At 39.6% G+C, this 22197-nt stretch overlaps 1 protein-coding gene across 4 annotated transcripts in view; it reads right to left on the reverse strand.

The window, feature by feature from the left end:
- Rbm6 (RNA binding motif protein 6) overlaps positions 1 to 22197 on the reverse strand; it is a 113727-nt gene that overhangs the window by 81271 nt on the left and 10259 nt on the right. For 2 of the 4 annotated variants that reach the window (XM_057767195.1, XM_057767194.1), the window contains exons 2-4: positions 12640 to 12750; positions 4676 to 5951; positions 3486 to 3575 (exon numbers count right to left, since the gene is read on the reverse strand). The exons of 1 other annotated variant lie outside the window; for it this stretch is intronic. In XM_057767195.1, the coding sequence (XP_057623178.1) occupies positions 3486 to 3575; positions 4676 to 5951; positions 12640 to 12683 (1410 nt within the window). In that variant the 5' untranslated portion in view covers positions 12684 to 12750. Of the gene's footprint in view, positions 1 to 3485; positions 3576 to 4675; positions 5952 to 12639; positions 12751 to 22197 lie in introns of those variants that run through there. One more of the 4 variants, XM_057767197.1, reaches the window with a different exon arrangement.

Consider the following 22197-nt stretch of genomic DNA (forward strand, 5'->3'; position numbering starts at 1 on the left):
TTTTGCCTATGTGCCACATCTGTCTCCTCCCTATCCAGAGGCAGTACTTTGTCCCTCTGGGACAAATACATCCCCTTTCCCTAGTACCCCCCTCCATCATCCTCTATTTCCTTTACCACAGCAAATTAATCTATTCTAACAAAGACCTCCCCCTTTTCTCCTCTTAAAAATTACACCTGCAAGGTCATTTATTGTTGTTTTTCTGTCTGAGTCAGAAAGCAGCCACTTTAACTTTTCTTCCCTGCTTAAAAAAGGATCTTTCTGTAAAAACAGTATGGTTTGTGCCTAATCCAGGGTCTGGAAGGAAGATCCAACCCCCACCATGCGGGAGTCACCTTCATAAACAAACAAAAACACAAAAGATAAAAAAATAAAACCAAATTCTCCAAATTGTTCTCTGACTTCCAAGCATGCCATGGTATGCAAACACTTGTTGCTACATACATGCACACACACAAAGAAATAAATAAAAATAAATGTGATTTTTCAAAAGAGAAGAAAACAGCCCAATCCTGATGACACTCTAAATCTTTTGTTGATGTCTGACACAGGAAGCCCAGACTGGTCTCAAATCCAGGAGTTCTTTTTACCACTTCTTAAATCTCTCTCTCTCTGATTTTTTTGAGACAGGATTTCTCTGTGTTGCTCTATCTGTCCTGGAACTTGTTTCGTAGACTAGGCTGGCCTCAAATGCTGCCTCTGTCTCCCAAGTACTCGGATTAAAGGCGTGCGCCACCCCTCCTGGTTTATCTCTCAATCTTTTTAAAATTATATGGTATGTATGTCAGTGTCTATGTATAGGTATTTGCACATTTGTCTGTGTCCATGTGTAGATGAGAGCAAATGCTCTCAGAGGCTAGTAAGGGGGTGTTAGATTCCCTGGAGCTAGAATTATGGTCAGTTGTAAGATGCCCAACATGTTCAACTTGAGACCTCTAAGAGAGCAGCAAGCGCTTTAAACCAGCGAATCATCTTTTCAGCCTCCACTGTCTATCTTTTGCTTGTTTTTATATTATTCGTGAAGGTAACAACTTTATAATACTCACTGGTCTATTATTCAGAGCCTACCACAGTGCCTGGTATAGGATACAGAAAGAATATCCTTAACAAAAAGTCTGGATCCATGCCAGACAGTGGTGCCACACGCCTTTAATCCCAGCACTTGGGAGGCAGTGGCAGGTGCATCTCTGTGAGTTTTGAGCCCAGCCTGGTCTACAGAGAGAGTCTGAGGACAGGCTCCAAAGCTACACAGCGAAAGCCTGTCTCAAAAAAAAAAAAAAGACTGGATCCAGGACGAAGCACATATCTACATAGCACACCGAAACGCAGGCCAGAAAAGCTACACAGTGAGATTGAAATTGTGTACCAAGAAAAAAAAAAGCAAAACAAAATCCCCAAATCTCTGAAATCCAAAATATTTCAAAATATGAACTTTGGCCGGGCGGTGGTGGCGCACGCCTTTAATCCCAGCACTTGGGAGGCAGAGGCAGGTGGATCTCTGTGAGTTCGAGACCAGCCTGGTCTACAGAGCTAGTTCCAGGACAGGCTCCAAAACCACAGAGAAACCCTGTCTCGAAAAACAAAAACAAAACAAAAAAAAAAAAAATATGAACTTTGTAAGCACTTTGGATTTCAGATTAGGAATGTCAAACTAGCAAATTTTACATAAATATTCCAAAATCTAAAAACCATAAAACTTGAAATACATCTGGTCCCAAGAACTTCTAATAAGAGCTTTTCAACCAGCAGTGGAGTTAATGGATTAAAAATACTTACCCATAGGACATTGTAATAATTAAATGAACTAATGCTTGTTAGCCTTTCACAAAGACATAGTTTTACTTCTAATAATAACCTAAATAATTCTTCCCTAAATTCTGTCATAATTTGGCCAGAAATTCCATTGAAACAGAGCAATTAGGCACTCCCAGTTTTGTTTGTTTTTGAGACAGGGTCTATGTTGTTGTACTGGAACTCACTATGTAGATCAGGCTAACCTGGAACTCAGAGATCCACCCAGTTCTGCCTCCTGAGTACTAGGAGTAAAGATATATGGCAACACACCCGACCTGGCTCCCAGTCTTTACTACTGTAAATTAACTGCATCTTTGTGTATGTACTCCTGATATAACATAGTTCCAAGAATGATTATCTGGGGGCTGGAGAGATGGCTCAGTGGTTAAGAGCATTGCCTGCTCTTCCAAAGGTCCTGAGTTCAATTCCCAGCAACCACATGGTGGCTCACAACCATCTGTAAAGAGGTCTGGCGCCCTCTTCTGGCCTTCAGGCATACACACAGACAGAATATTGTATACATAATAAATAAATAAATATTTAAAAAAAAAAAAAAGAATGATTATCAAGTCTGAAGATACCTGTCGTGTCATTTTACAACATTATGTCAGTAACATCGAATAAGCTCTACAGGTTATTCCAAAACTACTTCCTGGCTTAGATACTGTACTGTAAGTATTCTAGATGTTACCTCTGAAAAAGGTAGGTTGAAAACTAATTAAGCCTTCTCTGGTTATTTAGTTATCAAAATAAAGTGGCTATGTAGCTGGCCCAGGCTGGTCTCCTTTTGTGGGTGGGAAGTGGGAAGTACTGGGAATTAAACAAAGTAAACATTGTATCTACAGTTTTTTTTTTTTTTTGGTTTTTTTTTTTTTTTTTTTTTTTTTTTTTTGGTTTTTCGAGACAGGGTTTCTCTGTAGCTTTGGAGCCTGTCCTGGAACTCCCTTTGTAGACCAGGCTGGCCTCGAACTCACAAGGTTTCTCTGTGCAACAGGTCTTGCTGTCCTGTAACTCACTTTGTAGACTTGCTTTGTAGCCTCAAACTCACAGAGATCTGCCTGCCTCTGCTTCCTAAATGCTGAGATTAAAGGTGTGTACCACCACCGCCAAGTTAAACTTTTATTTTGAGACAGGGTCTCACTAAATGACCTGGGCTGTCCTGATCTCATTCTACAGCCCAGGTAAGCCTTGAACTTACAATCTTGACTCAATCTCCTGAAGGGCTAATATTATAGGCCTATACTACCAGGCTCAGTTCTGGCTTCTGTTACCAAGCCCAACATTGGCGCCAAATTGTTTTAGTGAGCATACCAAATAATAGGTTTCACTGTAGTGTTTTCACACATAAGTACACACATAAGTATCATTGTACTTGCTTATATCTACCTTGCCCCACTATCCATTCCTAGGGTTCAAATTTTTCATCTTCTATTTCAGCATCCTGAGTACTGATTACAGACATCTATCACAACCCTTGACTCTGTACATTTCTTTACATGCTCCTGTGAACCTGTAATTTTTGAAAGTGAATTTTAATTTTTTTAAAATTTTGAGACAAATTCTCACAATTAGTCCAGGTTGGCCTCAATTCGCAATCTTTCTGCATATTATCTCCCAAGAGCTAGAGTTATAGGCATGTGTCACCACATCTGGTTCTTTTTTTAATTGACGAGACAAAACATATGCCTTACCTCTTCTTTTGTTGCATTTTCTGGCACCCCACTTAATCGAATAAGTCTGTTAGGTTTCTCCTCACTTGAGCCAGTCCTATAATCTTGATCCTTGAATTCAGAATGTAAAGTTATTTCACAAATAGATTTATTTTTACATGTAAAATAAAACCCAACATGAAATACAGTCAAGAAATGAGAACTTATAATTTTCTCTCATTTTTTCCCTAGCATTACTGAATTATAAGTATGCTAAGAACAAGGCTTACTGAGGGAGTCTTAATATAATAAAAAAGCATGTTCTAAAATTCTCAAAATCTACTATTTGGTTACTAAGTATTAAGATCACCAAGTGAGCCGGGCGGTGGTGGCGCACGCCTTTAATCCCAGCACTCGGGAGGCAGAGGCAGGCGGATCTCTGTGAGTTCGAGACCAGCCTGGTCTACAGAGCTAGTTCCAGGACAGGCTCCAAAACCACAGAGAAACCCTGTCTCGAAAAAAAAAAAAAAAAAAAAAAAAGATCACCAAGTGACAGGCAAGGCATAGTGGTACATGCCTTTAATCCTAGCACTTAGGAGGCAGAGGCAGGTGGATCTCTGAGATCAAGGCTAGCCTGGTATGCACAGTGAGTTCCAGAACAGCTGGGGCAACACAGAGAAAACCTGTCTTAAAAACACACACACACACAGAGAAAGAGATCACAAAATAAAAGAAACTGCAGTAGATATGGGTAAAATCTATTTTAAGATAATTTTCGTAATTAAATTGCAAGTATATAACTCTCCTCACTTAGATTTAAGAAACTTATCATTTAAGCTAATTAAGCTAGCTGTAAGAGGAAACTTGCAACATTAACATATACTCATGACTGCAAAAACATTTCTAAGCATTCTCTAAGTAAACTTAAATAAGAAAATAAATCCCAAATCACAAGGACTGCAAAAGCTGTGAGACCCACTCCCCAAGACTGATAGTTTAAAATCAATTTATCACAGGTCATTTAAATAAGCACAATAAAACAAAACGACTAAAACACACATCAAAAACATGCTTTGGGTCAAGGGCCTTTCTCTGGATATTTAAACTCCATTATTCCATTTTCAAATACAAAGTTTGCTTTTGAATAGTTGTATAAGACTTGAGGGACTGAACATTTTGCATTCTACACTTCACCCTTGAGAAAAGTATTATGAACCAGCTCATCAACATACCTGAAGTTCCTGTTGGGCATCTCGGGACATTTTGCCCTGTGGAAAAGACTTGTTCTGGCCATAGCCAAAAATCTGGCTTCCTGGCAACCTGTGATCCACATCACAGTATTCAATGCTTCTGTAATCAGTGTCTTGTCGGCCAAGAAAGTCCAAATCACCTTCTTCTTTAAACAGACCAGTATCTGAATTCTGCTGTTCATTTCCGGAAAGCTTTGGCTTGTCTTGGTTTTGAACCGGACTTTTGCTGTTCTGAAAGTCTGATGGAGATTCATGTTCAAAGGTTCCACTTTGTGTTTGTCCTTCTCTTGTTTCTGAATGCTCAAACTCTCCCTTCTGAACACCAAAAGAAGGCCTTTCTACTGCATGCTCATGTGTGGATTCTTCTCTCTTCACATTCATACCAGAATGTTCTCTCTCTTGTGTAGAAGGCTGAATGTAATCCAAAATTTTTGGATCCACAGGAGGCATCTCCCTATCTTTAAATTCCATACAAGGTCCTACCTCTCTGCCCCTAAAATCTTGGTAAGTCCTAGAACGGTGTCTCCCTCTGAAATCCGAATGTGGTGTATCCCTATTCCTAAAGTCTAGATCAGTAGCAGCTGAACCTCTGCCTCTAAAGTCTACCTGTGTTCCATCTTTATCCCTGAAGTCCAAATCAGATACATCTCTGTTCCTAAAATCAGAACGAGACTGATCTCTGGATCTAAAATCCAAATCTGATAAATCTCTTCCCCTAAAGTCTGCATGGGGTCCATCTCGGCTTCTAAAATCTAAATCATATGTGCCCCGTCCCCTAAAGTCAGATGGAGGAACATCTCTACTTCTGAAGTCAACAGGGTGAGAATCTCTGTCTCTGTAATTCATATGAGGTGTCTCCCTGCCCCTATAATCCATAGGAGTACCATCTCCACCCCTGTAGTCCATAGGTGTTCCTTCTCTATCCCGAAAATCCCCAGAATGTATATCCCTATTCCTGAAGTCCAACTGCGCTGAATCTCTGCTCTGGAAATCCGAGGATGAAAAATCTCCTCCTCTGAAATCATGTCCAGGTCCCTCCCCTCCTTGATAGTCACCATGTGGTCCATCTCTAGCTCCATAGCTGAAAGAATGCTCCTCTACATTTGCAAAGGGAGGTCCTGAATGCCCCTGGAAATCAAAGGGAAGTGAATCTCTGCCAGGAAAGTTGCCAGAGTGTCTCTCTTGAGCATGACTCTTAAGGGGAGGAGGAGGATAATCCCTGTTCCACCCGGGAGCAAACCTTTCTTCTTGGCTCCCACTGTAGAAACAAAGACAGGGTTATTCATATTGTCCAGAGAGTTTGAAATCTACACACCAGCATATTCTTCTCTAATCACAGCACATTCTTCTGTAAACACATTTTGGGGGGCAGAGTTCTGTAACAAGGTCCTAGATCTGCAGAAAACAGCAAGTTTTGCTATTTTAAGACGAGGTGTCCGAGTAAACTTTTATGCTCCCATTTCAGAACACGAGGTAAGTCAACACAAGGTTTTCAACATGACTGCTGCAGAAAAAGCTTTCACCCAGTCCTGCAACAGGGAAAATCCGCAATACCAGATAAGCTAACAAAGGAACATTCTACAAAAATTCCCATTTTCTACCGTCAAGGAACTTAAAATTCCAAGGTCATCATGACAATCACTATACATGTGGAGTCAGGGAAACCAATGCAATTTTCTATTTGTTTGGTTGTTTCATTCTTTTGTTTTTAAGATAGGATTTCGTTATGTAGCCTAGTTGGCCTAGAAATCACTACATAGACCAGGCTGGTCTTGAATTTGAAGCAATCCTTTACTTCCTGAGTAATGGAATTATAATAATAAGCAGCCATGCTCAGCCTCAAACTATAAAATTTCTTGTAAGTTTCAGGATGTGTCTTTCTCATTGCTACACCCGATGGTAAAAATTCCAAAAATATTTTGTTATATGTACATCAAGGATTTTATTCAATCCAATGAATAAAGGTCAAAAAGGAAGATTAGTTGTATATCTTTATGACCAGTAGTAGCACTAAACCCCAGTTCTACTGTGGCTCTACCTGAAGAACCCTCAGATGGGTACAATTATAATTACCCAACAGTATCGAAGACAATATCAATCAACCATAAAGCATGTTAAGTCATCTCTTCCAAGCTAAATTATCTAAAAAGTTTAAATCTGAAAGTGACCTAGAACATAATAAGATCTTTAAGCATAATATCCATGTCCCAAGTAAAGAAGTTGACACACCAAATTCTAAAGCCTCAAGCTAATTTCAAGACAGGGTTTCTCTGTGTAACAGCTCTGACTGTCCTGGAACTTGATTTGTAGACCAGGCTGCCCTCATACTCACAGAGATTGGCCTGCCTTTGCCTCCTGAGTTCTGGAATTAAAGGTGTGGGCCACCACAACTTGGCTCAAGCTAACTTTTTACTGCAATGAAACATTATTTTAAAAATACTAACAGAAAAGCAAACAACAACAAAAGTATAGTTGGAACAGAAGAGACGGTTCAGTGGTTAAGAGCACTCATTGTTCTTCCAGAGGTCCTAGGTTTGGTTCCCAGCACCCACATAACAGCTCACAACCTGTATAATCCAGTTCCAGGGGATCTGACACCCTCTTCTGGACTCTTCGGGAAGCAGGCACACATGACATATATACATTCAGGCAAAACATACTCTCAATTTACATAACTCAATAAATAAACAAGAGTTGCCCAGTCTTTCATACTACCAAACTTCTCCCTTTAGCTAAACACTAGAGCATTTTACACATTTTGGCTTTGGTCAAAGATTAAGGGACAGTCACACATGGTGGTAAACAACTATTAGTTTTATTACTTGGAATGTTGAAGAGGATAATCCTGAATTTAAGGCCAGCTTCAGCTACAGAATGAGACCGTGTTTCTTTTTTCTTTTTTCTTTTTTTTAAAAGACTTATTTATTTATTATGTTTACAACATTTTGCCTCCATGTATCCCTACAAGCCAGAAGAGGGCACCAGATCTCAGTACAGATGGTTGTGAGCCACCATATGGTTGCTGGGAATTGAACTCAGGACCTCTTGAAGAGCAGCCAGTGCTCTTAACCTCTGAGCCATCTCTCCAGCCCCGAGACCCTGTTTCAATATACCAAAAGATTAAGGAATTTAAATAGGCAATTAGGCACCTGGGAATCCCAGAGAGGCATGTGAAAAAAATGGTGTGTGTATGTGGGTGACTGAAGGGCTATCTACTACTTGGAAGTACAACCAAAGCATGGAGATTTTATCAGGACCAACTGAAGTCTCTCCTCCCCAAACACAGAGAGTCCATCATATGACCCTTCTGAGCTCAAACTACACCAACATACTAAAACTCAAGAGACAACCGACTCTAGATCACTTGGTTCAGGAGAACTGTTACAAATACCATCAACACTTCCTTTGTACCTTATTTTTAATTTATCATTTATGTGTTTTTAAAACATACATATAAACATACAAACATATCCGCATACATCTCACACACACACATAAACACACATGGGAGGGGTGCATGTATGTAGAGGCCAGAGGAGGACATTAAGCATCTTCTATGGCACTCTACCTTATTTTTTGAGACCTGGTTTCTCACTGAATCTGAAGCTCACCGTTTTAGTTGGGCTAGCTGGACTGAGCTTATAGATCATTGTCTCCACCCTCTTGACATTGGGTTAGAAGCACGTGCTGTTGTTTCTTGGTTTTTTGAGACAGGGTTTCTCTGTGTAGTCCTGGCTGTCCTGGAACTCCCCCTGTAGATCAGGCTGGTCTTGAATTCACAGAGATCCATCTGTCTCTGCCTCCTCTGCTGGGATTAAAGGTATTTGCCTCCACCACACTGCTCTTTTTTGTTTATTTTTTAATGTAGGTACTAGAAATTTAAATTCAGGTTCTCTTGATTTCTCAGCAAGCACTCTTGCCCAGTAAGACATCTCCCCAGATGTCTTTCTTACATCTCCCCACCAAACCCTTTCATAAAGTAAATAGAAATTTAAAGCATTAACACAAACATTAGAACAATGGATTTTCAGAACATGATAATTTCTATTGGTTCTCAATAATACTAACAACAGTTATGTCTTCATGGTTCATCATAAACAAGTTTAAATATTCTTCATAAGGATAAAATTTAACACAAAAATTAGAATTTTATCATTAACCACAGTGTCTCCCATAGTTAAAAATCATTCAAGTCCTACTAATTGGCTTTCTGGAATACTTAAGCTTCCTCAGACACTCGTGGAATGACTGCAGAGGCATCTAAAAGTATGCATTTTCTCACCAGAACACATCCAGCATTGTCCTTGAATACTGCCATGAGGATTATCTTACCCTCAACTCAAGCAGATGAAGAGTAACCTACCACACTACAGTTCTTATATCTATATTTTATAATTTAATCAAGAAACAATTTTATTAAAAATGAAACAGCAGTAGTGCCAAGATTGGTGACCCATGCCTTTTACCTCTGTGAATTCAAGGGCAGTCTAGTCTACATAGCAATTCCAGACCAGCAAGGGCTACACAGTGAGCACCTATCTCCAATCAAAGAACAGTAGTGGGTATTGAAATTATTTTAAACTATGGTAAAACATCTTTACGAGGAAAAGTATTTCAAAAAAGTCATTTTCCTAGAAGATACCTTTTTTTGTGAGTCTCCCAAAAATATCCCCCTGTGGTCAAATACCTTAAAAATTAGGGACTTAGCCAGAGATAGGAAGATCTGTGAGGCCAGCCTGGTCTACATATCCAGTTCTAGGACAGACAGCCAGGACTACGGCTGAGAGACAGAGAGATTCTGTTTTGAAAACACAAAAACAAAAACTCAAGTACTCAGAAGACAGAGTCAGGAGTCCTGTGAGTTAGAGGCCAGCTTAGTCTGCATAGTGGGTTCCAGGCCCACTATGGCTACAAGTGAGACTGAACACACACATGCCACACACACACATTCCTAAAACACATCATGTAAGAGCTATGTGTGGAGGCTGACGCAGAAGGAATGAATTCAGTGCCAGTCTGAGCTACACAGAAAGATCCTCAAAACAAAAATAAGCCAGGTGGTGGTAGCCCACACCTTTAATCCCAGCACTCAGGATTTAGAGGCAGGCGGATCTCTGGGCTGGAGACCAGCCTGGACTACAGAGTAAATTCCAGAACAGTCAGTGATGTACAGAGCACAGAGAAACCCTGTCTCAAAAAACAAAAGAAAAAAAAAAGTTCTTAAATATAGGAAGGGGAAATTGTGCAACAGAGCAAAATCTATCTACTGTTCTTTGTTGTTGTTTTTTTTTAATTTCATGTGCATTGATGTTTTTGTCTGCATGCACATCTGCATGAGGGTGTCAGATCCCCTGGAACTTGAGTTTCAGACAGTTGTGAGCTGCCATGTGGGTGCTGGGAATTGAACCTCAGTCCTCTCAAAGAGCAGTCAATGTTCTTAACCACTAAGCTATCTCCCCAGCCCTAAAATTTTTGGATGATTACTTAATTCTATAAGAAATAGTCTGACATACAAAATAATTATCCATAAGTAGACTAAGAAGACAAACAATAATCTAAATATTTTTATTTATTTATTTACTTATTATGTATACAATATTCTGTCTGCGTGTATGCCTGCAGGCCAGAAGAGGGCACCAGATCTCATTACAGATGATTGTGAGGCACCATGTAGTTGCCAGGAATTGAACTCAGGACCTTTGGAAGAGCAGGCAATGCTCTTAACCGCTGAGACACCTCTCCAGCCCTAATCTAAATATTTTTAAATGTTACATTTAAACACTGATTTAGACTGGAGCTTGGCAAACCTTTAATATTTATTTATTTTTGGTTTTTTGAAAAAGGGTCTCTCTACATAGCCTTGGATGTCCTGGAACTTATTATGTAGACCAGGCTGTCCTCAAACTTACAGAGATCCATCTATTTACACTTCCCGAGAGCTGGGATTAAAGTTGTGTGCCATCATGCACGGACAAACTTTACACTAAAAGCTAGGTAGTAAATATATTGGGGCTTTGTAGAATATTCATTAGCTACAACAACTATTCAACTCTATAATTACAATATGAAAGCAACCACACACAATTTGTAAATAAATGAGCATGGCTATGTTTTGATAATAAGTACTTCCAGTGCTAGAGTGATGGCTTAGTGGTTGCAATCATCCACATGGCAGCTCCCAACTGCTACAACTCCAGTTTTTAGGGACCTGATGCTCTCTTCTAACCTCTGTGGGCACTAGGAACTCATGTGGTACACACATACACATACATACATACATGTGAGCACTCATGCACATGAAATAAAATCATTATTTACCTATTTATTTATTTATATTTTGTGTGCATTTGGTGTTTTGCCTGTATTTATGTCTGTGTGAAAATGTCAGATCCTCTGGAACTGAAGTTACAGACAGTTTTGAGCTGCCATGTGAGTACTGGGAACTGACTCTAGATCCTCTGGAAGACTAGTCAATGCTCTTAACTGCTGAGCCATCTCTCCAGTTCCTAATAATATGTATATACTAAAAGTATATTATATATATATATATATATATATATGTAAAATATACTTTTAGTAATACACACACACATATATACTACTTTGAGAGGCTGGGATTAGAAAATTGCTAGTTTAAAGTCAATATGGATCATTTAAAAAGACACAGTCCTAGCATCCCATTAACACTAGTAACACCAGCTCTGAGGGTTCTGTCACTCTCCTCTGGTTTCCACACACACTTACACAGACATACACGCACATAAACATACACTAAGCATTTTTAAAAGTATTCCTATAAAATGAAAGCATAATCCATTTATAACTAAGTGCTACCACCTTTTTCACTCTTTGTACCCAACAACCTCTAAAGCTGGCATTTGTGTAGCTTAGAAAAGCATATCCATTTCAAAATCAAGACACAGCTCTAGAGTCTAGACATAAATTGCTAAAATTAATATAGTTTTCAAGGTTTTACTTTTATATATGTAAATATGTTTATATGTAAGTATATGTCATCTGTGTGCAGGTCCCTGAGGAGTTCAGAAGAGGGAGTGGCATCGCTGAGAGCTGAGTTACAGGTGGTTGTAACCTCCCTGATGTTTTGGTTTGGGGAACCAAACTTGGATCTTTTGCAAGAGCAGCAAATGCTCTTTAACTGCTGAGCCATCCTTCCAGCCCCTTAATGGAGCTTTCATAAACTTAAGCACAACATATTTTGCTAGATTTCAAAATATATATTGCTTTGTTAAAATAGATAAAAGAATTAACAAGTGTGAAGAAGGCAATTCCAACTATTTGGTGAGCTGGGACTGAAAGACCAAAAGTTCAAAGGCAGCCCAGGACACACTGTAAAACCTTATCTCGAAAGTAAGTAAATAATCTCACACCTGGGATGCTAGAAGGATTCCCACAGCTTCAGTGTCCATCTGGGCTATGTATTGAGCTCAGGTCAACATGAGCCAGAGTGACACAACTGTCTCAAAAACCCAAAACAGATAAATAATTCTGGCATATTTTTAATATTTGAAAAATGTTACTGGCTGGGTGTGATGCCTCACACCTTTAATCACAGTACTCCAAAGACAGGAGCAGGAGGATCTCTCCGAATTTGAGGCCAGCTTTGGTCTACATAATGAGTTCCAGGAAAGCCGGGACTACATATACATAAAAAGATGAGAAACTCTGTCTCAAAAAAAAAAAAAAAAAAAAAAAAAGCTATCAAGGGCTAAGGCTATAGCTAAGAACCAAAGCATTTGCCACATACTGGGGATATATTCTCAACCACTTTAGAAATGACTAGAAACTTTTAAAATGCTTTCTACTTAAAAAAAACAAAACAAAAAAAAACTCAGTTATTTCTCCACAAAGAAAATATTTGCCTTTATGGTAAGTCAAGTTACATTATAAATACTTGAAAATTTAAATACTTAAAATTTAAGACTTACCGAAAAGGTCCTGTTCTGTTAGCAGATCGAGAATCCCCCCACATCTCTTTCTATATCAAGAAAGCTTCAATAAGTCGATCTTTTTCCTACCAAACTCTAGTACAGTAGTACCTGTATAAAATAAATCACAACAAGTAAGTACTTTAGAACATGAAGTATAAAATAAACTACCTAATCTTTGCTTGATAAGTTTATCAGGGACTACATCATGAAGGATATTTTCAGAGACCACTTAAAAATATTTATACAGGGCCAGTGAGAAGGCTCAGCACTTGCCCCCATGCCTGACAACCTGAGTTTAATCCCCTAGAGCTACATGGTAAAGGAAATCAATCAAAAGCTAGCCTCTAATTTCTTCACACACACATATATACACAAAATAAATGTAAATAAATACAGATAACAGAAAATTTATAATCAATTTATAACTAAAATAATTGTTGGGCATGATGGTGCATACCTTTTATCCCAGCACTCAGGAGGCAGAAACGCAAGCATACACATACATTAAAAAAAAAAATCTTTAAAATTTTTGCAGCCAAGGGTAGTGGCATATGTCTTTAATTCCCAGCACTCTGTTGGTAGAGGCACTTGGATCTCTGTGAATTCAAGCCCAGTTAAGTAATAAAGAGCTTGTTTAAAAAAAGAAAGAAAAAGAAAAAAAGAAAAGAAAGAGAGAGCGAGAGCGCAAGAGAGAGAGAGAGAGAGAGAGAGAGAGAGAGAGAGAGAGAGAGAGAGAGAGGGCAGTGGTGGCCTTTAATCCCAGCACTTGGGAAGCAGAGGCAGGCGGATCTCTGTGAGTTCAGGGCCAGCCTGTTCTACAAGAGCTAGTTCCAGGACAGGTTCCAAAGCTAAAGAGAAATCTGGTCTTGAAAACAAAAATAAAAACAAACAAAAAAGAATGAAAGACAAAAAAGAAAAGAAAGAAAAAGCTCAGAGCTGTGAGATGGCTCAGTGCATAAAGGCACTTGCCTCCCAGCCTGACTACCTTTCCCCAAATTGTCCTCTGACTTCCACAAACATGCTGTGGCACGTGTACACACAAGAACACAGAGAGAACAACTCAGCCTTTTTTGCTTTGTTTTTCAACAATTTTACTTTTTTATAAAGGGAAAAGAAGCTTCAATTTTAAATGTGTGTTCTGAGCCAGGTGGTGCAAGCCTTTAATGCCAGCACTCAGGAGGCAGAGACAGGCAGATGTGAGCTCTAGGACAGCCTGGTCTAGAGTTTCACGACAGTCAGGCTGTTACACAGAGAAACCCTGTGGGGGGGGGGGGGAGTTCCTGACTCCCACAGATGCCCTCAGACCTTCATACAAGTAATATTGGATGCAAACACTCATACACAAATACATTAAAAAGCAATTTTTTTCAAAATTAAAGGTCTCACAAAAAAGTATATTCTGGAGCATTATAAACTTTTTAGTGTAAAACAATGTTTGAGATGCAATAATTATTTTCTGAGTAGTTTTCCCAGCATTTATTTGTCTATTACTGGAAAGAACATCTTAGCATTATTCTTAGTCTGTGTAGCTAAACCTACACTATTGAGCACAGTTAATCAGTATATTTATTATCCTCACCAGCGATTGCTTTGAAGACAGGCATGTAACCTAAATCAAGCTGAGAAATTATCTTCTGGACTTTTCTTGTAGCTACTGAAAGAGCTTCATGGATTTATAAGCGTTTCCTAAATATGACACAACAAATAAAAGGAAAAATAAAGTATGCCATAAAAACGAAGACTTCTGTGCATCAAGGGCACTTGATGTCAAGAGAATAAAAAAACCAATTCATGTCAGCACTCAGGAGGCAGAAGCAGGATGATCTTTGTGAGTTTGAGGCCAGCCTGGTCTACAGAGCGAGTTCCCAGACAGCCAAGGATCTTTTACATAGAGAAACCCTGTCTTGAAAAACCAAAAGCCGCCGGGGCGGCGGTGGCGCACAGCTTTAATCCCAGCATTCGGGAGGCAGAGGCAGACAGATTTCTGTGAGCTTGAGTCCAGCCTGAACTCAAGTTCCAGGACAGACTCCAAAGCTACAGGGAAACACTGTCCTGAAAAACAAACAAACAAACAAACAATAAATAAATAAATAATAAAAAAGAAAGAAAAAGAAAAGCCAAAAACGAACCAAACAAAAAAAACCAATTCACAAGTCATCAAAATGGCTTGCATGAAGTTTTAAATGTCTTCCTCCTCCAAAGAAACATCTAAAAACAAAACAAAAAAAGCAGTAATCATAAAAGAAACTAAAGGGCAGATGGCAAGATGGCTCAGGGGTAAAAGTACTTCACCATAAGCCACCTGAGTTCCAACCATGGACTCAGCAGTGGAAGGAGAAATCTTTCTCCCAAAAGTTGCTTTTTGACCTCTACACATACATGTGGGATATATACACCCACATCACATGAAATAATAATAAATTCAACTAAAAATTGGGCTGATGAGTTAGATGGCTCAGAGGTTAGAGGTACTTGCCACCATGCCTGACTGCCTGGGAGTCAAATGGGCTGAAAAGAAAGGGCTGATTCCCAAAGTTGTCCTATAGCTGTCACTTGTGTGAGACGTGCATAGACGATGCCTATGTCTCCTCAACAAATAAAATGTAAAAGGTAAAAGAAAAAGTTATCTTCAAAGATGTAGGAACATTGTATGGACTTTTTATCTTCCCTTCCCCTTTTCCTCTTCAAGAGAAGTAATTTTGCTCTTTAAGCAGTACATACCAATTCTGAGCTCCTTTCCAAGAAAAGAGGAAATGTATTTGCAAGTTATTTTATGAATTTGTTCTACCTTATCAGGTGGAAGGGGAGAGCTATCTGAAGGACTAATACAAAGTGCTTGTTTCTGTTTCACTTAGCTCAAACAGGAGCCCATGCCTTTAATCTCAGTACTCAGGCAGGCAGATCTCAGAGTTCTAGGCCTGCTTTGGTCTACATAGTAATGGTAAGACCCCCATCTCAAAATAACAACAGCAATAATAATAACAATGATAATTATTGTTATTATTATTTGTTGTGCATTGGTATTTTGCCTGTATTTGAGGGTGTCAGATCTTGGAGTTACAGACAGTTGTGAACTGTCATGTGGGTGCTGGGAATTGAACCCGGACCCTCTGGAAGAGCAGTCAGTGCTCTCAACCTCTGAGCCATGTCTCCAGCCCCAAGATAATCTTTTTGTACACTGTGAAGATGTGTCTCTGCCAAGGCACCTCCTGATTGGTTTAGTAAAGAGCTAAACGGCCACTGGCTAGGCAGGACTTCCAGGCAGAGATAAAAACTCTGGGAAGATCTGAGACTCTCAGGATTTGTCAGCAAGATATGGAGTAAGTCAGACATACAGTATGGACCAAGAGGTTAATTTAATTTATAAGAGTTAGTTGAAAAAAAAAAATAGCCGGGCGGTGGTGGCGCACGCCTTTAATCCCAGCAGAGGCAGGCGGATCTCTGTGAGTTCGAGACCAGCCTGGTCTACAAGAGCTAGTTCCAGAACAGGCTCCAAAACCACAGAGAAACCCTGTCTTGAAAAACCAAAAAAAAGCCGGGCAGTGGTGGTGCACGCCTTTATCCCAGCACTTGGGAGGCAGAGGCAGGCGGATCTCTGTGAGTTCGAGACCAGCCTGGTCTACAGAGCTAGTTCCAGGACAGGCTCCAAAACCACCCTGTCTCGAGAAACCAAAAAAAAAAAAAAAAGAGTTAGTTGGGAACAAGCCTAAACTAAGGCCATGATTTCACACTTAATAAGAATTCTCCATGTCATTATTTATGGGAGCTGGTGGTTCAAAGAAAGTCAGACTATTTATTGTTGTTATTACTATTAATGAAGGAGAAAAGGCCTTTCATTCAGGACTAATGAAAGCTGTAAAGGAAGCTATAGGTTCAGATATTGGCTCTAAGAGATAACAGGTAGAAAACCAAGAACAGCTGGAGTAAAGTACTTGTAAATTAGGCCAATCAAAATCATTACATGAACCTGGCAGTGATGGCACACGCTTCTAATCCCAGCACTTGGGAAGCAGAAGCGAGTGGATCTCTATGAGTTTAAAGCCAGCCTGATCTACAAACTGAGTTCCAGGACAGTCACGGCCACACACAGAGGGACCCTATCTTGAAAACCCAAAACCAACCTCCCGCCCCCCCCAAAAAAAAACAAAAAACAAAAACAAAAACATATAAAGGGGCTGAAAAGATGGCTTAGTCGAATATAACTAGGCTTTCTCTTTGGTTATTTATTTTTGTCGGTTTTATTTATTTTTTTGCCGGGCAGTGGTGGCACATGCTTTTAATCCCAGCACTTGGGAGGCAGAGGCAGGCGGATCTCTGCGAGTTCAAGGCCAGCCTGGTCTACAAGAGCTAGCTTTTTATTGGTCTTGGTCTCACATCATAACCTAAGCTATACATGAACTCACTCACTATGTAGCCTAGGCCGGCCAGTCTAGAAACCGAGGGAATCCTGTCTCCGTTTCTGAATTACTTGAATTAAAGCATGAGTCAGCACACTTAGTTTTTTTGGTAGATAACAAGATCTCACACAGCCCAGCAGAGACCTCACATAGCCCATCAGGGTCTCAAACTTCCTAGGTAGCAGAGGATGACCTTACCTCCTAATCCTTTGACCTCCACATTCCCAGAGTAGTTTACAAACAGGTACCACCACATACAGGTAGATTTGTATAAAGTAACTGAGGAAAAGGCTCCAGCAAAGAAATCTGTTGTACAAGACAATTCAACCAAAAACGCACAAAATCAAACACAAATGTAAAGAGTTAACATCCTCAACACTGAGATCAAAAGATCAAGAATCAGAAAACAGGAAGAGCCAGGCATAGTGGACCAGAGTCTACCCTGATCTACAGATGTATAACTCTACATATCAATTTCTAGAACAGCCAGAGCTATATAAAGACCCTCTCTCAACCTCAGAAAACAAACAAAAAAAGCAGAAAGGGAATAACAAACAAACCACCACTACAACAAAAATCAAACATACAAACCAAAAACCTAAAACACCAAAAAGAACCTATTACTGTAAAATATATTAAGGCAAAAATTCATGTAAATATAGAAAAGGGCAGCTCTCTTCACAAAGTAAAAATAACTGATTCAAGGTGACTGACTAGGAGACTATTTAAAAATCTCTAGCAGGGCTGGAGAGATGGCTCAGCGGTTAAGAGCATTGTCTGCTCTTCCAAAGGTCCTGAGTTCAATTCCCAGCAACCACATGGTGGCTCACAACCATCTGTAATGAGGTCTGGTGCCCTCTTCTGGCCTGCAGGCATATACACAGACAGAACATTGTATACATAATAAATAAATATTTAAAAAAATAAAATAAAAAAATAAAATCTCTAGCAGTAGAGGAAGTCTTTAGAAAATTGTTCAAGCCAGGTGGCGGTGACAAAGGCCTTTTAATTCAAGCACTCCAGGCAGGGACAGATCACTGAGTTCAAGGCCAGCCTGGTCTATAGAGCAAGTTCTGTCACACAGAAATCCTGTCTGGAATTAATGCCCCCTGCAGGAAGGACGGAAGGACGGAAGGACGGAAGGACGGAAGGACGGAAGGACGGAAGGAAGGAAGGAAGGAAGGAAAAGAGAAAGAAAGAAAAGAAGCCGGTGGCAGAGGCAAGCAGATCTCTGTGAGTTCGAGGCAAGCCTAGCCTACAAGAGCTAGTTCCATGACAGACTCCAAAGCTATAGAGGAAACCTTGTCTCGGGAAAAAAAAAAAAAAAAAGGGAAAGAAAAAAGAAAACGAAAACAGTTCAAAACTTGGTATTGTGATAAATACCCTATAATTTCAGAAATGAGGCAGAGGAAGCAAAATGAAGAGTTCAAGGTTATCCTAGGCTACGTGGCCAAGACTAAGGTCAGCCTGGGCTCCCCTCATCTCTGCCAAAAAAGAAAGAAAATAGTTTAAAGCTGCATGCAGTGGCACGTGTTTATAATCCCAGCACTCAGAAAACTGAGAAAGAAAGACTGCCACAAAGTCAGCCTGGTATCATACACCTGTAAACTTACTTAGCCCTGGGAAATGGAGGCAGAAGGCACAAGAGATCTCAAAGCTGACTCAGAGAGATGGCTCTGCAGGAAAAGTGCTTGCCACCAAGCCTAATAACCCACTCTTGATTCTGGGGAGCCACATGGTAGAAGAAAACCAACTCCACCAAGTATTCCTCTGACCTACACACACAAATAAATTTTTTTTCTTTTTTTTTTTCTTTTTCTTTTTCTTTTTTTTTTTTTTTTTTTTTTTTTTTTTTTTTTTTGGTTTTTCGAGACAGGGTTTCTCTGTGGCTTTGGAGCCTGTCCTGGAACTAGCTCTGTAGACCAGGCTGGTCTCGAACTGACAGAGATCCGCCTGCCTCTGCCTCCCGAGTGCAATTTTTTTCTAATTAAAAATCATCTTCCTCAGCCACATACTGAATTCAAGGCCGACTTGGCCTATAAGGAACCATCTTTAATATAAATTTAAAAATAATAATAATAAAAACAAGCAAAAAGGCCAGGAATGGTAACACATGTCTGTAATCTCAGAAGGCAAGAGGCACATAGATCTCTGTGGGTTTGAAGATAGCCTGGTATACACAGTGAGATCTGTGACAAAAGGCTACATAAATAGAGAGGCCCCATCTCAAAACAAAACAAACCCAGCACTCAGGAAGGAGAGGTAGGTGGATCTCTGTAATTTGAGGCTAGCCTAGTTTACACAACAAGTTACAGAACAGCCAGAACTATAAAAAAAAGAAATAGATTATTTTGTTGAAATTTTCTGCCTACTTAAATTTCTTTAACAGTTAATAATGTGGCTGTCCTTGCCATATTATAAAGTAAGAACTTCTCTATCATGTTTGAATGTCAAGATGATTCTTTTGGTGGTAAAGGTGCTTGCCACATAAACCTCATGACACCCAAGAGTTCCACTCCTAGAACCCCCCAAAAAGTTGAAGGTTGCAAAGGAGAAGAGACTCCACAAAGTTGTCCCCTGACCTCTATATGCCTCCTCATCCTGCTACACACACACACACTTAATAAACAAATAAATAAATACAAAAAAGATAATCAAAATAAACATATCAATAAAGAGAAACTATACGGAGAAGTGAAAAACAAATTCTGGAGTGGAAAAGTACACTGCTTATAATAAAACAACAACACAGATTTCAACAATGAAGTTGATTGAGCAAGAGGAAGAAAGGATCATAAAACTTGAAGGACAGTATAAAATTATCAACTCACAGAAGCAAAAAGGAAAAGAATCAATTCAAATGAATGAATGAAGGAGAATCATCAAGCAGACGAACATTTAAGCCACAGGATTTCCAGAGAGGGCTGAAAATACAGCTGAGCAGATCACTTGCCTATGAAGCATTAAGCTCCTCATTCAATCTCTAGCACCAAAAGAAGAAATAAACTTTTAATTTTAATTATTATTATTATTGACAGAGAAGCCAGGCTGGAGCTGAGGCTTTAATCCCAACACTTGGGAAAGAGGCAGGACTATTTCAATGAATTAGTCATCCTCATTACATATATACATTCAAGACTAGCCTGGGTTACATGTAACTATCTCACAAAAATAAAAGATGGAGCTGAAAAGATAGCACCGCAGTGAAGAGCACTGGCTGCTCTTCCAGAGGACCTGGATTCAATTCCAGCATCCACATGACAACTCACAACTATCTGTAATCCCAGTTCCAGGGGACCTGACACTTCACACAAACATATACGCAGATAAAGCATCAACGTACATAAAAATAAATAAATTGGCCAGGCAGTAGTAGTGGCATATACTTTTAATCTCAGCCCTCAGGAGGCAGACACAGGAGGATCTCTGTGCGTTCAAGGCCAGCCTGATTTTAAAAGCAAGTTCTAGGACAGCCAGGGCTACACAGTGAATGTCTTGAAAAACCAAAAATTAAATAAAAAATAAAAAGAAATGTAGTTTAGTAGCGAAAGCAAATACAATTCCTAGTGGACAGCAAGGTATATCAGGGTAATGTTGCTTGCTGTCAGCCTGATGGCCTGAGTTCAACTCCTTATACCCACAAAGTAAGAGAGAACAGATTCCACAAGTTGTACACTGACTTCCTCAAAAGCATCACGGTATATGCATGCAAACTTTAAATTTTAAAAATAATAGGACACTAGTCATAAAAATATATAATTCCTAGATCCAACATAATCTCTAACTGTTATCAAAGTTTAAAATATTTTTATTTTGTCTGAATGTGTATAAAGGTACCATGTACAAGCTGTGCATGAGACCAAAAAAGATACCAGAACCCCTGAAGACAACATGTGGGTACTGGGAACCAAACCTGGACCTCTGGAAAAGCAGCAAGTACTCTTAACCACTGAGCCATCTCTCCAGCTCCTATTATCAAAGTGTAAATAGAGCCTGAAATGTTGATGCATGAACAGCATGACCACAGACATAAAGGTCAGAATAATCTAAGGAGTCATTAAGTTACTTACCATACCAACTAGTTCTAAAAATAATGGTTTAGAACCATTATCCCCATAAAACACAAATATTAGTCTAGCTTACATACCACACCCCACACCCATCACAATCTATACACTGCAAAGAATACAAGGGCCCTGTAGTGAATTTTGAAGACAACAACACATGCCTATGTGAAGTAACTGTTGTGCAAATCCTGGAGCTACTAGTATAAATATCCAAATGAGAGCTATGAAAGTTCAAGTAAAAAGAAAATAAATTTCACATTGAAAATGGCTCAGCTAGTTTGGAGAGAGGGCAAGCCTACAAACTACATTAGTAATCATGATCTTTCAGTTCCTTAGTTTCATTTTAGCAATCAAATTCCCCAGAATCCAGTCTGATTTCCGGGTTAATCAGCACATGATGACTCAAACCTGTAATCCTAACGTGAGAGAGGGAGGGGGAGGGGGGGGGAAAGGGGAAGGGAATAAGAAGGGGGAGTAAGAGGGGGAGGAGGGAGAGAGAGCCAGCTAGAGCTATACAGTAAAATTCTGTGTCAAAAAGAAACAGCAACACAAGAGCCAGGTGTGGGGGCTATAATCCTAGCACTTGAGAGGTAGAAACAAGAAGACAGAGAGTCTGAGATCAGGCTGAAAACTCAGCTCAGCAGATAAGAGACCTTGTTGCTCTTTCTGAAGACCTAAGTTCAGTTATCCACATAGTGCCCCATAACCATCTACAACTCCAGTTCTAAAGGATCCGAGGCTTCCTCTGACCTTATCACCAGAAGCACACAGGGTATACACATATACATTTAAGCAAAACATTCACACACATACAATAAAATAATTTAAAAAAACAAACAAGTTCATGCCAAGTGGTGGTGACATACACCTTTAATCCCAGGACTCAGGAGGCAGAGACAGACAGATTATTGGAGATCAGCCTGGTCTAGAGTGAGTTCCAGAACAAACAGAACTGCACAGGGAAACACTGTCTAGAAAAACAAACAAACCCCCCCCCCAAACGAGTTCCTTGGCTACACAGTGGTGTGGGAGACTTGTCTGTATTCTGTCAATCATGTTTCAAATAAACGCTGATTGGCCAGGTAGGAAAT

Source organism: Chionomys nivalis, chromosome 4 (genome assembly GCF_950005125.1).
Source record: "Chionomys nivalis chromosome 4, mChiNiv1.1, whole genome shotgun sequence".
Lineage (NCBI taxonomy): Eukaryota > Metazoa > Chordata > Mammalia > Rodentia > Cricetidae > Chionomys > Chionomys nivalis.